Genomic DNA, 17,132 nt, shown 5'->3' with positions numbered 1-17,132 from the left:
GAGGGTGAATTCTGATGGGGACCCTAAGGTAAGGGGGAACTCTGAAAGCTCTGATGTAAGGGGTGGGGCTCTGGTGACCAGAGACCCCCTTATATCAGAGTTCCCCTTTACACCAGAGTCCGCAGCATTTCTCTTTACATCACGGTCCGCAGCACCGCCCTTTACATCAGGATTCTTCTTTACATCAGGATCCACAGAGTTCCCCCATGCACTGTAAGACTCTGATTTAAGGGGGGACGCTGTGGGCTCTTGTGTAATGGGGAGGCGGGCTCTGGTGATCAAAGACCCCCTTACATCAGAGTTCCCCTTTACATCACAGTATGCAGAGTACGGAATCCTGATGTAAAGGAGAACTTTGATGTAAGGAGGAATGCTGCGCACTCTGGTGTAAAGGGAAACTCTGATGTAAAGGGGGTCACCAGAGCTCCCCCACCCCCCTTAGACTAGAGTCCACAGAGCTTCCCTTCACATTACAGTCCGCAGGGCTCCCCCTTTACATCAAAGTCTGGAGGGTTCCCCCCTTACAGTATACCCTGCAGACTGTGATGTAATGGGGGACTCTGGGGACTCTGATGTAAAGGGGAATGCTGCAGACTCTGGTGTAAAGGGAAACTCTGATGTAAAGAGGGTCACCAGAGCTCCCCCCACCCCCCTTACACAAGAGTCCACAGAGCTTCCCCTTCACATCACAGTCCACAGAGCTCCTCTTTACATCAGTCTGCAGGGTTTCCCCTTACAGTATACTCTGTAGACTGTAATGTAAAGGGGAATGCTAAAGTATTTAATGGGGTCTCTGGTCACCAGACCCCCCCCCCATTACACAAGAGTCCATAGTTTTCCTTGACATCACAATCCAGAGAGTTCCCCTTACATCATACTCCACAGAGCTCCCCTTTACATCAGAGTCTGCAGGGTTCCCCCTTACAGTATACTCTGCAGACTGTGATGTAAAGGAAAACTCTGAGGACTCTGATGTAAGGGGGAATGCTGCGGACTCTGGTGTATATGGAAACTCTGATGTAAAGGGGGTCACCAGAGCTCCCCCACCCCCCTTACAAAAGAGTCCACAGAGCTTCCCCTTCACATCACAGTCCACAGAGCTCCTCTTTACATCAGAGTCCGCAGGGTTCTCCCTTACAGCATCCTCTGCAGACTGTGATGTAAAGGGGAACTCTAAAGTATTTAATGGGGTCTCTGGTCACCATTACACAAGAGTCCACAGAGATTCCCTTGACATCATAATCCAGAGATTTCCCCCTAACATCATACTCCACAGAGCTCTCCTTTACATCAGAGTCCGCAGGGTTCCCCCTTACACTGCACTCTGCAGTAGACATGTGCGCTGCCGAATAATTAGTTTGTTTTAGTTTCATTCGTATTTCAGGTCATTCGTTATGACCAAACTTCTTCTACTAACACAAAATTAGCAGAAGGAGCCCAAAGGGTGTCGCTAAAGAGCTGAAAAACCACGTAGTACGTCACAACGTTCGTGTTTGTTGGCCGACAGTTCCTTGCCATTTGTATACAAGACAAAATCCAGGCACAAATCCGATCCTGTATGTGAGGCTTTGGAGACCCATATTTCACATGAGCTCACCACATTTTTGGGTTTCCAGACTTGAGCAACAAGAGAGGGCTTATTCACAAAAGAAACACGTGGTCTCTTATATTGCCAGAGTAATCATATTAACCAACGTTACATGGTATTGTTATTATATTGAAGGACATAATTATTTGAACAATGTCACATATATTGGTTTATGTTTTTTCAATAATAATTTTTCTTTCATAATATTTTCATAATGTATTGTATCCCAGACGACGTCGTCGTGTGACGAAACGCGCGTCGGGTGGCTAGGACGTGCTGACGCAGTCACGTAGGATCTGAGCGAACGGGGCGATATTTACTTTTATTTATATTTTTATATATACACTTATTATTTATATTTATCATTAGGAATATTTATATGAATTATTGTTATTCACATCAATTTATTGATCAATTTCAATTTATTGGAAATCATTTATTTATTATTTTAACAATTGATTTCTTCACCTTCACTATTGTCGAATTATTGGGAAAATGTACACATTGATTGAAGTTCCCGCTTACGGGGGATAATCACTGTTAGCGCAGCTACATTCTTTCTTTCTTTTTTTATTGTATGGATATTCATAAAACCCATATTCATCAATTCGGTCTTTTAGCCAGTTTTCCATCTATTTCCAAGCCCGTAGATTTTACCTTACACGTGAGTCGCATGCGGGGAACTGTATCGGAAAAAATATGTAAATATGTAAAAGGAGAAATACGTTTCTTGCCTTTTGTTATACCGCACTAGCTACACGTTTGTAGCTTAAGTATTGATATTTGCATGGCAAGTGGTAATTTTGGTTAACTTTGTGAACTGTCAGTAAAAAAATTGTTTGAAACAATTTTGTGTCAGTAAATTTGACTTTTGGGAAGTTGGCAACCCTGCCCCGAGAAGTGCCACGCAGCTATCGCTGAAGTGTATATATGTAGAGCGGCAGTGCTTATAGGCAACAAAGAATTTTATTCATTTATTTACACACAATGCCTTAGCAAATACATTTTTGTTCGCTTAGGGTTCATAGGTTCAAACCAGAACTCCAGGCGGATATTAAAGCTCAGCTCCAGGCAAACAGCTGAATACACAGATTAAAAAAACATATAAGGGAGCCGTTTTACCTGCCAAAGGATGTATATTTTTGTCCAGCCAGTCCTGGGATTTACACAGCTCTGTCACACAGCACAGCCCTGTCTAACAGAGCAGGAGAAAACAATAAAAGCAACCTCTGGCGCTCAAATGTGGTGCTTAGATCTTGGTAAGTTTTCCTCTCCTACAACCTGTGCTCTGGCGCTGTGATGCCTTTCCGTCCTCTTTGGACTGTAGGTGGCCCTTGACATGCAGCACTATAAGAAAACAGACAGAGGGCGCACCAGCCTAGCGCATTACCTTCATTTTACACTTTATTAGTAAAATAAAATAAATAATATACTCACAAACGCATAGTGTCAACAAGCATATCAGATAATCAAGATGCCACTATCACGTTTCGAGGGCGTAACCCCTCTTCTTCAGATCTCTGAGGAAGAGGGGTTGGTCCCCGAAACACGTTAGCCATATTGTAGTGATTATATGCTCTCAATGAACACACTCATAGGAGGAGAGAGCAGAGAGATGAGCTCATCAATCTGCTGCTTTGCACTGTCCAATCACAGGCTGGAGGAGGGACAAGATTTGTAACTCCAGCAGAGAAAAACAAGGTTTTTCTATCCTTCTACACTATAAGACAATAGACAAGGGGCACACTAGCCTAGCGCATTACCTTCATTATACACTTGATTAGTAAAATAAAAGAAAGTAATATACTCACAATCTCATAGTGTCAACAGGCTTATCAGATAATAAAGAAGCTGCTGTAGTGTTTCGAGGGATAACCCCTCTTTTTCAAGTGTCTGAGGAAGAGGGGTTTCCACCCGAAACACGTTAGCCATATTGAACGTTGAAAGGTCTTCCCCGAGCCACAAGCTAAGTGTTGCAGATCTGGCGATAGTTGCATCTTGATTATCTGAAATGCCTGTTGAAACTATGGGGTTGATTTAATAAAACTAGAGGGTGAAAACTCTGGTGCAGCTCTGCATAGTAACCAATCAGCTTCAAGGTTTTTTTTCAAAGCTTAATTGAACAAGCTGAAGTTAGAAGCTGATTGGCTACCATGCACAGCTGCACCAGATTTTGAACTCTCCAGTTTGAGTAAATCAATAGTGTCATAGTGTCGATAGACATTTCAGATAATCAAGATGCGACTATCGCCAGATCTTCAACACTTAGCTTGTGGCATGGGGAAGACCCCTTCAGCTTTGAATATGGCTCACAGCTTTCAAGGGCTAACCCCTCTTCCTCAGAGGCCTGAGAAAAAGGGTTGCCCCTCAAAACACTACAGTCGCACTTTGATTAACTGATATGCCTGTTGACACTATGGGGTTGATTTAATAAAACTGAAGGGGAAACCAATCAGCTTCCAGTTTTTTTTTATCAGAGCTTAACTGAAAAAGCTGAAATTAGAAGCTGATTATCTGCCATGTACACCTTGAGAAAGAGGGGTTGCCCCTCGAAACTTGGCAGTCGCATCTTGATTATCATCTTTTTATCTGAAAAGATGGGCAAATGCATAGGGCAATCCTATGCATTTGTGAGTGTATTACTTGCTTTTATTTTACTAATAAAGTGTATAATGAAGGTAAAGCTCTAGGCTGTTGCTCCCTCTGTCTGTTGTCTTATAGTGTAGCAAAGCAGGAGACCTTTTTCCTCTCTGCTGGAGTTACAAGTTTTGCCCCTATTCCAAGCTGTGATTGGACAGTGAAAGGAGAAGCAGCAGATTGATGAGCTTATCTCTCTGCTCTCTCCTACTATGAATGTGTTCCTTGATAGCGCATAATCATTATAGCACAGCTGACTGGCTCCTTGTGCTGCTTCCTTCTCCTTCTCCTAGTCTGATTTCTAATGTACAGGGACCACAAGAGGCTGATATCAAGGCTGTGATGTTTTGAAGTAGCACCCTGCAGGCCCTTCCCACCAGCCATGATCTGCCTGCATCGCATATAGAAGCACAGAGACCCGGTATTGCTTGGCTGCTGCAGGGAAAGCCAAGTCGCCAACCCAGCTCTGTTGCCAGGGCTGTGTAAATCTCAGGACTGGATGGACAGATAGAACTGTTCCCATATATGCATTTCAAATAAAACATTTAACTGTCTGGAGTTCAGCTTAAAAAAAAAATGCAGACTTAGAAAAAAAAAGTCTCAAAAGGTCTCTTAAGTGATAAATTAACTTTCTGACAAGTGGACTCTCCGGTGTCGCAGGAGGTTAGGACTGCGGGAGAAGCACTTTCCGCACTCAGGACAAGAATAAGGCCGTTCCCCGGTATGAGTTCTCCGGTGGTTGACCAGCCCCCACTTATTAATAAAGGATTTCCCGCACTCTCCGCACAAAAATGGCTTTTCCCCTAAATGGATTCTCTGGTGAACCCCTAGGTTGGCCCTATGGGTAAAACACTTCCCGCACTCCTTGCAAGAGTAAGGTCGCTCCCCGGTGTGAATTCGCTGATGGTAGATCAGCAACGACCTCTGGTAAAACGATTTCCCGCACTCTGAACAGGTGTACGGCTTCTCCCCGGAATGGACTCTCTTGTGAACAGTCAGGTGACCGCTCTGGGAATAACTCTTGCCACACTCGGAACAAGAATAGGGTTTCACTCCGGTGTGAGTTCTTTGGTGGCTTATCAGCAACGACTTCTGGATGAAGGATTTCCCACACTCCGAACAGGTGTACGGCTTCTCCCCTGTATGGATTCTCTTGTGAACAGTCAGGTGTCCGCTATCGGAGAAACACTTCCCGCACTCTGAACAAGAATAGGATTTCACTCCGGTGGGATTTCTCTGATGGCTGCCCAAAAAAGGATTTTGACTGACGGGTTCGTTATAATCAGATGATAAATACGGCTGTTCCCTGCAATGGGATTTCTGGTGAGAGATGAGGAGTGAGCTACAGGAAAAACACTTCCCGCACTCGGAGCAGATGTAGGACTCCTCCTCGGTTGGAGTCTTCACAAAAGGTTCATTCTCTGTTGGACTTCGGTGCTGGGTAACAAGACCGGAACTGCTGCTGAAATCGTTTCCACTCTCCGAACACAAATATGCCTTCTCCCTGGAGTGAGAGCCCAAGTGCTTCATGAGCTTCGACCTCTGGTCAAAACACTTCCCGCACACGGAGCAGAAGTAGGGCTCCTCCTTGGTAGGAGACTTCACAAAGGGCTCATTCTCTGTTGGACTTTGATGCCGGATAACAAGGCCGAAACTGCTGCTGAAATTATTCCCACTCTCCGAACACAAATGCGTCTTCTCCCCGGAGTGTGTCCCCAAGTGTTTCATGAACGCCGACCTCTGGTCGAAACACTTCCCGCACTCCTTGCACGCAAAAGACCTCTCCTTGATATGAGCGCGCTGGTGCTCTACAAGCAGCGACTTCAACCTAAAAGACATCCCACACTTAGAGCAGGCGTACGGTTTTGACCTTGTATGGATTTGTTGAGGTGTCCCCTCGTTGCCGAAAAACTCACCACACTGCCAACGAGGACCTTTGCACGTAGGCTGGTGTTGGAGGAAGTCAGAACTGCTGGTGAAGACGCTTCCGCACCCGTCACAGGTGTGCCTCTTGGCCTCCGGGCTCTGAACTGGGAGCCGTTCACCCGTTTCGATTATTCTCTCAGCTTCATCTCCATTTTCGATTCCATTGCCGGTTCCTTCTTCTTCGGTTGGTGGCTTTTCTTCCAAATGGTCTTCATCGTCCGAAAACAGGTTCTCTTTAATCTGAAGAGATAAATGGCTTGTCTCAAGAGTAGCTTGGTCTGACTCCTCGTTATTGTACGGAGTACACGACGTACGTCTTCGCCCCTCACAGACGTCTAAGTATGGAGAAGATGGCATTCCGCGGTCTCTTCTCAAGGGACCTTCTTCCTCGATTCTGACCTTCATGTAATCCACGTCTTCGTTCAAAAGCCTTTCTTCCTCAGAACAGTCCAGTTCCTCCTTTATAGCTCCGTACGTCTCCGGCATCTGGGCTCTTTCCGATAAATCTGTTAAAAATAAATACATTTTGGTTCATTTCGGTAGCAGCAATAATGAAGAGGTATCAAACCCAAAAAAACAAAAACCCCCAAAAAATCAAACCTCATGTATTGCAGCTTACCAATCATTTTTTTCACGTTTTTTTTTTTTTTTTTACACACTGTCGACAGTGCAGTACAGCGTCATCATATAATGGGTGTGGCGGTGATCAGGGACACTGGACTGGAATTTTTTTGTACCCAAAAAATGATTTTTCTCAAAAAAATAAACAAGAAAAAAAACAAATATTTAAAAAAATAAATTATTACAATTTTTTTTTTTTACATGTTGTAAACAAAGCATGTAAAAAAAAAAAGAAAATTGTAATAATTTTTTACTTATTACAATTTTCTTTTTTTTACATGCTTTGTTTACAACATGTAAAAAAAAAAGAAGAAAATTGTAAGAATTTTTTACTTTTTTTTTTTATATTTGTTATTTTTTTTGTTTATTTTTTTGAGAAAAATCATTTTTTTGGGTAAAAAAAAAAATTCCAAGAAGTGCAGCAGCCACCATAAATAAGGTGAGCACCTTGGGAGGAAGGTCCTCTCTCCAAAAATATGGAACGCTTCACGAATGTGCGCGTCATCCTTTGCGCAGGGGCCAGGCTAATCTTCTCTGTATCGTTCTAATTTTAGTATATGTCCTGCCGAAGAGAGGACTTTATTTTATTTTTATTTTTTTACATACAGTGTTACCATAGTAACATTGTACCACTCTGGGGATGGAATCAGGATTTTTATTTTACATAATATGATTGCTTATAGCAGTGCATTTTACTGCTATAAGCAAATATTTTTACCGGAACACACTGTGTATTGTTGTGATTAGCTGTGATTGGCCACAGCTAATCACATGCTACAAATGGGCTGTGATTGGCCCTGCCTGTACCATGTGGTCACTGTGACCAATCACAGCCTTGCTCTGGATCAATTGTGGGTGTAGGTTTGTATATATGGGATTGTATTTTTATTTTTTTTGTTTGAACTTGATGGACTTGTGTCTTTTTTCAACCTGACTAACTATGTAACTATGTAGCTAGCAACACAATTGTATACAATGGATGGCATAGACAGAAGCCATTCATTGTTTACAATTGTCATTTGATCTTCTGTGATTGATCACAGCGATCATATGACATTGGCAGCGGGCCGGTGCAATGATCAGTCACTTTTATTCCTATTACAAGGCGTATAAACATTCCTTGTAATAGAAATAAGCATGACAGGTCCTCTTTATGGAGAGATCCGGGGTCAATAAGAACCCAAATCTCTTTTTTACCTTTAAAAGCAAAAGATCAAAAAAAAGTGATCTTTTGCTTTAAAAAAAAAAAAAAAAAAGTTTACTTCCAGCCTTCATGACATCACTCCGGTCCTCCAAGGCCATAGAGACGATCAAAGACGATCTACTTTTTGGTCGCCTATGGGAGCAGCCGGCCGCACCATTGGATTGTCTCTCGGGCCAACCGGTGAAAACAGTAAGCCGGAGAAACAACGGTGAGCAGCGGGAGGGGGGGGGACATCCGGTGGGAGGGGAAAGGGGACATGCCCTCCCGCAGCTTCGGAAAGCATTCCAGCGGCTCATGAGAAAGCCAGCCAACGGTTGCAAAAAACAATACTGGGGTTATGGCTGATAGCGTCAGTCATAATCCCGGTAAACCACTTGCAAAACGCAACCTATATATACATATTGTGGTCGGTAAGTGTAGTATGGCTTGTGTGGCGATTTGTATATGCTATATATTTTTTTTCCAATTAAGTGGAGTTATCCTTTAGGTTTTACCTTCAGAGCATATAAGACATAAGTACAAACAATACAAAGATCTGTTGGTGGGCATAAAATGCTACATCCGAGCCCCGCCTCCACGACTAAGCCCTGTGTGCGAAGCGAAACGCTTCGGACCAATAGCCTGGATGGAGTTGGGCTGAAGCCACTTTTACCTTTCTACATCTGGGCTTTTGTTGGCATTCAGAGATTGGACTTCTTTCTTGTTTAGAAAACAAACTCATAAGACTTAGCTGGTGCTCCCATACTCCTCGATAAGAGGGAGGGGCAGTAGAGACCTGAATCAAATCTTACTCGTAATAGTTCTAATACAGAAATGGAGGATACCAGGCTGGGGGGATGAGGGCAGTAGAGAGGGTGGGGTAGGAAATGAAAGGGAAAAGGGGAGAAGAGTAGAGAGATAAAGGGACCGCTGCTGAAGAGAGTGGGGAGGGGAGCTCAGGAAATCGAGCCTTGGAGATGAATGGATAGAGGTCAAAGTAGGAGGATAGAGTAGGGAGGTAAGGAGTTTGATGGCAGAGGTGAGGATTCTAGGGTGGGGAACCTTCCTCTGAGTTTTGTCTTGGAGATGAATGGATAAAGGTCAAAGTAGGAGGATAGAGTAGGGAGGTGAGGAGCTTGATGGCAGAGGTGAGGATTCTAGGGTGGGGAACCTTCCTCTGAGTTTTGTCCTGGAGAATTAAACTTGAAATCAGGGTCCCCGTGGTGGAGTTTTTATCGTCATTTGAGAGCATAAACATAATCCCATAATGGTGCAAGGGAGGAGGGGAGGCAAAGTGGGCATAGAGAGTAAGTGAGATAGTCATGCCCCCTTCTTAGTAACTGGTCTTAGGTTGGTTCAGCTCTGAAGAAGGGGGCATGTCCCTTAAAATGTGTAAACCTACCAATCTGTATCTGCTTGGGCATTACCACAACCATTTCTATTAAACACCCACCCACCAAACACAGATAAAGGAAGCGTGATAAATCAAAAAGTTATGATCCAGCCATGGGATGGTGTCTCCTGGCTCAAGCAGATACAGATTGGTAGGCTCACACCTTTCGAGGGACATGCTCCCTTCTTCAGAGCTGAACCAACCTATGACATGTAGAAGGGGCACACAGTCTTGGCTCAAGCAGATACAGATTGGTAGGTGTGGGTGTTTCAGGGGACATGCCCCCTTCTTCAGAGCTGGTCTAAGGTTGGCTCAGCTTTGAAGAAGGGGGAAAGTCCTCTGAAATGCGTAAGCCTACCAATCTGTATCTGCTTGGGTATTACCACCACCATTTTTATTAAACACCCACAGGCCAAAAACATACTCAGAAAGAGAGATGAAAGCAAGCGTAAAAAATCACAAAGTTCTGATCCAGCCATGGGATGGTTTCTCCTGGCTCAAGTAGATACAGATTTGTACGCTTACATGTTTCGGGGGACATGCCCCCTTCTTCAGAGCTGAACCAAACTAAGACCTGAAGAAGGGGCCAACAGCCTTGGCTCTAGCAGCGAGCAGTTAGTCAATGAAGAAATTGGACACCACCATCCAAAGTTGGGTGGGTCTCAGGAAAATGTGAGAAGATTGTATAGAAAAAAAGGATACCAACCCATTACCTCCATATAATGTGATCACCATAGAATAAAATAAAGGTAAAAAAATTCATTATACCATACCCGGTGATGTGAGGGGTGGTCGCTTCACCATCATGGTGTCCTTATAGAGATCCTTGTGTCCTTCTACACACTCCTCCCTGGTGGCCTCCTGACACCTTATAGGAACCTGACACACACAATGATACAGTCACCATCCAGACACATCCCTTGTCTGTTACTGGATAATGTCCCAGAATTCCCGGCACCGCTCACCTCTCCTGTCAGCAGCTCAATGATCTTCTGGGTGACTTCTAGAATCTTCTTCTCGTTGTATCTCGCCAATATCAGGGTGGGAGGTGGTGGTTCCTTAATGGAACTGCTCAATTTTCCTGACATAGCTGGATACAAGCCTTGTAAGAGACAATCAATGGATGCCATCTTCACCACTCCATATTTCTACAAAGGAGAACAGCAAATAAATAAAAAAAATCAGTCGTGTGACCTCCCACAATCCTCCTCACCTCTCCGGTCAGGTCTGTGTTTTATTAATAGAGATAAGAATGATGTCATGTGACCTCCCAGAATCCTCCTCACCTCTCCGGTCAGCAGGCAGACGATCTCCAGGGTGAGGTCTAATATCGTCTCAGTCATGTGACTCTGGTTGGCGTCCATCCCGATCGGATCTGTCATCTCCTTCTCACAGCATCTCAGCATTTCCAAGGACCAATCAGCTGAAACCTTTAGAAAAAAAAAAACACCTATTTTTACCATTAGGACAGGGCTGGCATTGTAAGAAATAACAAGAAAATATGTCTCTGAATTGCACAGTAAATGGGATACATTAATATATGGTTACAATAAACAGTACTGATTAGGAAATCCATATGACCAGGCTCTCCAGTTTATAGCAAACATTAATTGCAGATTTCAGTCTAATACACTCACAAAGCCCCTGGAGCTCCAACACTTCCTGTTTGGACTCTGGCCTTTGTTTGTCACACCAAACTTCCGGGTTCTTGCGTTCCAATCGGCTTGTGCGTTCCACGTGTCTCTGGAAGTACTTGGCGCTGCCATCTAGCGGTGCATATGGAAAACTACACGCTAGAATTTCTAGTAGGTGCTCGCTCGCCCTCTAGTGTCCCTATTTGAAAACTGCAGTCGAGAATTCGCAGACTGCATTAGAGCACTATAGGGTTGTCATGTCCCTCCTTCTTCAGTCATATGCTTCTCATAGGTGCAAAAATGGTACAAGTACATTGAGCTCAACCAATAGAAAAAAATAAACCAACTGAAAACCTATCTCAGCAGAACCCCAAATCCACAGTTTATCTAGAAGCAGGCAAAAAAACCTTTATAAAGCGTAATGTAGTCCAACAGGGAAAAAACTCCTTCCTGAGCCTTTTAGGGAATTGGATTTCCCTTGGCTCAACCATCGACAGTATTGTTAGTTAAAAACATTTTTAGAGCTGATTATATGTATATATTATATTATTCACTTAGAAACATATTCAGCTTTTTTATAACCGCTTACAGTCTGGACCAACTCTGACACCCCTTTCCTGCATAGAATTTTTTTTTTTTGTTACAAAACTACTTAGAACCCCCAAAGATTTTATATATATATATACATATATATATATATATATATACATATATATATATATATATATATATATATATATATATATATATATATATTAAATCTTTGGGGGTTCTAAGTAGTTTTGTAGCAAAAAATTTTTTGTGTATGTATATATATATATATATATATATATATATATATATGTGTGTTTGTGTATATATGTATATATATATATATATATATATGTATATATATATATTTTCTATATATATATAATTTTTTTTTTTTTTTAGCAGAGGCCCTAGAGAGTGAAATGGGTGGTGAATATTTTTATTAGTAGGTTAATATTAGCGCAATTATTCTTTTAAAGCAATTTATTTTTGTTCAGTTCAGTTCACATATATAATTGCAGCTATATTATTTAGTTATCTTTTAATATTTATTTCTCACATATTTTAATATTTATTCACATCAGCGCTTTAGTATATTTTTACGAATATTTTTATGTCACGCAATATTTGCGCAGCGGTTTATCAAATGCAATTGTTTTGTTTTTTTTAAATACACTTTAATAAATTTTCATGCACAAAAACAAAATATAATACCCCATTTTTTTGATAAAAATATTAAAAAAAATATGTTATGCCAAGTAAATAGATACCAAACATGTCATGCTTAAAAGTTGTGTACACCCTTAGAAAGGTCACCAAACTGCGGTACCGAAAAAACAAACATGTGCAAGCTTTAAAGTTGCATACGCCCATGGAACAGCGCAAAACTACGGTACCTAAAAAAAAAAAATCTGCATAGGCGACACTTAAAGAGCCGTAACAGGTTACCAGTTTAGAGTGACACAGGAAGTCTGATGCTAGAAATATTGCTCTCACTCTGGCGTTCCTGACAATACTTCACACGCACGGTGCGATTGACATTTAAATATTCGCGTGGGACTGATGCACGCATTCGCGTGCAAACATGGGGGATAGGGCGCTTAATTTTTATTTATTTTTAAATGTTATTATTTATTTAATACTGTCTCTTTATTTTTTTTCAATCAATTTTATTGCTATCACAAGGGTTTATTAGACCCCAAATCTCTCCTCTGGCCTCCAATGCAACCAATCAGACACATATCGGTCTGATCGGCTGCTTTACTGGATGGTAAGGGCCAGGTAAACAAAGAATGGAAACCGGAAGTAACTAAATCCTCATCGCTTCCAGTTTCTGATGTCACACAGAGGGAGGAACAACATCAGTTCCTCTCATTGTCTCCCTGGAACAGAATGCTACCAATCACATCCTTACTGAGCTCCCCGATCGCTCAGTAAAGTTGGTGGCAGGAGGAAGGGGGCGGGGACCTCTTTCCGCTGCCTGTGAAAGTCATCCAGCGGCTCCATTGCCACTGGGATTACTTTTACAGTAAAGGGAATCGCCACCTGAAAAAGATTATATCGCTGTAGCAATGATCGAGATATCACCCTTCCTATCCAGCAACGTACCGTTCGGAAGGTTGATATCTCTGTCATTGCTGACCAGATAGTGGCCAAAGTGGACCTTCCATGAAAACAGAAGGTCCACTTCCCTGACAACCTATAATCTACTGGACCACCCAGATACTTCGGCAACCTTCCAATTTCTACTCCCCTAGAATGTATGATGCATACGTACATGGTTATACATTTATCAAAATGAAACCACACATGCCACAATTCTGTCACGCGTAACTTCAATAACCCTAGTGGAGACCCAGATATATCTCCATAGCTAAGGTCATTTCTGAGCCCTGAGGCCAGGCAAGGGATTGACATGTTCAGAAGAACCTTTCCTGTTATCAATTTGTTCTTCTTCTTGCCTCCCTTTCTTTTTTGCTTCTTCTCTCCTATGTCTTCTACGTTTTTGAACATTTTCAGATCCTACATATTCAGACACAAGAGCATAAATGAAACCAAGCAGTGAGGTGATGGGCGAGGTGGTTGACGAGGTTTGACTTTATGTTGGCATTCCAGCTTTTATAACAAGGGTTCGGTTGGGTTGAGCATCTATAGTGGAAAGACAAGTTCCTCTTCCATCTCAGCTGATGTTGGTATTCCAGTTTATATCACAAGGGTTCGATTGAGTTGAGGTTGGGCATCTATAATGGAAAGACAAGTTCCACTTCCATCTCAGTACACAAGTTCTGTATGGCCCTCCGTGGGCACCCAGGAACATTACTGAGCTCAAGCAGGAAAAAGGCCACCTCAAATTGTAGACACGCTTTTTAAAGCACTCCAGGTGGCAATCAAAGCCCCTGTCACTAAACAAAAAAGGGTCACCTTACAGTCTTGTTGACACTGTTTGCTTCACTTCAAAAATGATACCCCATTTCAATTTCTTGGTGCTTCAAAACATCTCCAAAGCCTCCATAGAAGCCTAAAAGCATCTGCAGCTTTTGAGGGGCTTTTTTTCAGCATTAGCTTCTCTTTGTTTTGGAGGTATTGCAGGTATGAGATATCCCAGGATGCACTGGGAAAACAACAAGCGATCTGGAAAGACTTCATCAGTTGTCACTTCTGGTTCATGTGTATATATACTGGGAGTGTCGGTTGCAGACGTCACATCTGGTGTGCAACGTAGAGCAGCAGGAAGCTAAGCGGGGTTCAGCCTGGAGTGGAGCAACTAGCAGATGGCACATGTGATGTGCAACATGGGAACACTGTAGCGGAAGGGGAGTGGCAACCAGAGAGAGAGGACTGAGTGGCAGAGGATCAGCAGAGCTGGGGGACCAGAGCAGGAGATACTAGCAGATGTCACACGTGGTGACATCCCCATGAATAAGCTCCAGTGGGCGGAGTAAAACATGTTGGGGGTACGGCCTGTTGGGGGTCTAGGCTGAGACTGCCACTTGTCTACATGCAACAGGTCTCTTTCTGATGTGGGGCTCTTCTAATCTTATTTGTCATTGGAGTGTGGGCAGTCTCCTCCCAGCCAGCACTCACAGCACCAGGCAAAGGTCTACATTTACTAGCAGCCTGAGAAGCTCACATACATACCATGGGTTTGCAGATGTCACACATGTTGCACAGTGTGGGAGCAATATAGCGGGAGGTGAGTGGGGACCAGAGAGAGAGGAGGATATACCCAATCTATGACCCACAATTGATCCAGAGGAAGGCGAAAACCGCCGCAAAGCATTCTCCAATTTGCTACAGCAGGGGAAAAAAATCCTTCCCGATCCCCCCAAGAGGCAATCGGATTTTCCCTGGATCAATTTTACCTATAAATGTTAGTACCCAGTTATATTATGTACATTTAGGAAAGAATCCAGGCCTTTTTTAAAGCAATATGAGCTGTCCAGAACCACCTCTGGAGGGAGTCTATTCCACGTTTTCACAGCTGAAAGGCTACTTTCACACTGGGGCGTTGCGTGCACTATGCGGCCGCTAGCGGGGCAGTTTTAACCCCCACTAGCGGCCAAAAAAGGGTTAAAACCGCCCGCAGGCGGGTTTGCAGCGCTGCCCCATTGTTTTCAATGGGAAGGGCGCTTTAGTAGCAGTAAATACACCGCTCCTACAGCGCTCGAAAGACCGCCCTGCAAGCGCATCGCTCCAGTGTGAAAGCCCTCGGGGCTTTCACACTGGAGACACAGCAGCAGCTGTTTCAGGGTGCTTTTTTTTAGCACTTTAGCGCCTGTAAAGCGCCTCAGTGTGAAAGCAGCCTTACTGTGAAGAAACCATTCTGTATTTGGATAGTAAATCTTTTTTCCTCTAGACGTAAAGTCCCCCTTGTCCTCTTGATGACCTTAAAATGAATAACTCAACACAAAGTTCACTATATGGACCACTTATATATTTGTACATGTTGATCATATCCCCCCCTTAATCTCCTCTTCTCAAGAGGGAATAAATTCAGTTCCTCTAATCTTTCCTCATAGCTGAGCTCCTTCATGCCTCTTATCAGTTTGGTTGCCCTTCTCTGCACTTTCTCCAGTTCTCCGATATCCTTTTGAGAACTGGTGCCCAAAACTGAACTGCATATTCCAGTTGAGGTCTTACTAATGATTTGTACAGGGGGGGGGCAACCTGATATCTCTCTCTCTGGAGTCCATACCTCTCCTAATACAAGAAAGGACTTTGCTTGCTTTGGAAACCGCAGCTTGGCATTGCATGTTATTATTGAGATTATGATCTACCAAAACCCCCAGATCCTTCTCCACTATGGATACCTCCAGTTGTACTCCCCCTAGTACGTATGATGTATGCATATTCTTAGCCCCCATGTGCATAACTTTACATTTATCAACTTTAAAACTCGTTTGCCACATAGTCACCCAATTAGACAGAGCATTGAGGTCCTTTTGTAAGTTGGAGACATCCTGTAAGGACGTTATTACACTGCATAGCTTAATGGCATATTTTAGGATCCGTGGGTAGATGCCATCTGGTCCACATGCTTTATCCACCTTTATTCTGTCTAAATATTTCTGGACTATATCCCTTTTGAGCCATTGTGTATCGTATGGAGCTGTGTCAATACCACCCCCATTATGGACATGAGCTCCCCCATGCTTCTTTGTATACACAGAGCTGATGAAAGTATTTAATAAATTTGCCTTCTCTTTGTCCCCAGTCACTCACTCTAGATTATCTTTTAAAGGGCCTACATGCTCAGACCTGACCTTTACTATTAATATATTTGAAGAATTTTGGGGGTTTGTCCTACTATCTTTTGCAACCCGCTGTTAGTTTTGAATTTTTGCATACTTTATTTCCTTTTTACATATTCTGTTTATTCTTTGTAGCATTTAAACGATGATAGTGTTCCTTCATTTTTATATTTTTTTTAATCTTTTTTTTATTTTTATTATTTATAGCCATTTTAACTTTTGCCGTGAGCCACATGGGTTTTATTTTTAGCCTTTTAAACGTATTGCCCATTGGAATATACTTTGCAGTGAGTTTGCATACAGTCGCTTTGAAGAATTCCCATTTCTGTTCTATGTCCATTGATTAGTACTCACGTGCCTTTTAAAGTCCATAAAACATTAGTTTCCTCTTTTTCGTAACCTATGTCCATTGATGCCAATATTTCCTCCCAGTCTAAAACCTTGTACACAAGGTACGAATATCAGAAGGGAAAAGTCTGAAGACAAGCTGTCTGTGGATTTTCGGATCGTTAGTATGGTGCATTCGACAAACGATTTGACTTTTTCGTCAGACAAAAGCTGGATGTGCAGGCTATAGGATTTTTGTCTGATGTGAACTCAATGTCTGATTTTCGGATGGTCAATACAGAAATCCGTACGTAATAGCCCAGTCATGAGAAGAATGAAGCCAAGATTCAGCAATACCACTTAGATCGTAGTTCTCCTCATGCATCAGAGCTTCCAGCTCACCTATTTTGCTTGGCAGACTTCTGGCATTGGCTAGCAAACACTTTTCTTCATTGTCACATTTTGCAAATGTACCGTATGTTGCATATTTTTTATTTTAGTACAAATAGTACCATTTCCAATGGTTGTTTGTAACATAGGA

At 42.6% G+C, this 17,132-nt stretch overlaps 1 protein-coding gene and 1 non-coding gene across 4 annotated transcripts in view; both read right to left on the bottom strand.

The window, feature by feature from the left end:
* The window catches only part of LOC143956257 (uncharacterized), a 167,414-nt gene extending 156,360 nt beyond the window's left edge, over positions 1-11,054 (bottom strand). For 2 of the 3 annotated variants that reach the window (XM_077466457.1, XM_077466459.1), the window contains exon 1: positions 10,314-10,363. Coding sequence is in view for 1 of the 3 variants with exons in the window: in XM_077466453.1 (XP_077322579.1) it covers positions 10,314-10,496; positions 10,635-10,754 (303 nt within the window). In the remaining 2 variants the exon portion in view is untranslated. Of the gene's footprint in view, positions 1-10,313; positions 10,497-10,634; positions 10,779-10,985 lie in introns of those variants that run through there. The other variant, XM_077466453.1, reaches the window with a different exon arrangement.
* Positions 7,243-7,350, bottom strand: LOC143956430 (U6 spliceosomal RNA). The gene has a single exon (XR_013269917.1). It is a non-coding gene; the product is annotated as a U6 spliceosomal RNA (small nuclear RNA).
* Positions 11,055-17,132: the final 6,078 nt, after the last annotated feature.

Source organism: Lithobates pipiens, unplaced genomic scaffold (assembly GCF_037356315.1).
Source record: "Lithobates pipiens isolate NorthernLeopardFrog02 unplaced genomic scaffold, aLitPip1_a1.2 Scaffold_35, whole genome shotgun sequence".
NCBI lineage: Eukaryota > Metazoa > Chordata > Amphibia > Anura > Ranidae > Lithobates > Lithobates pipiens.
Note: the sequence above shows the minus strand (reverse complement) of the source record. Positions and strands in the feature narration are given on the sequence as shown.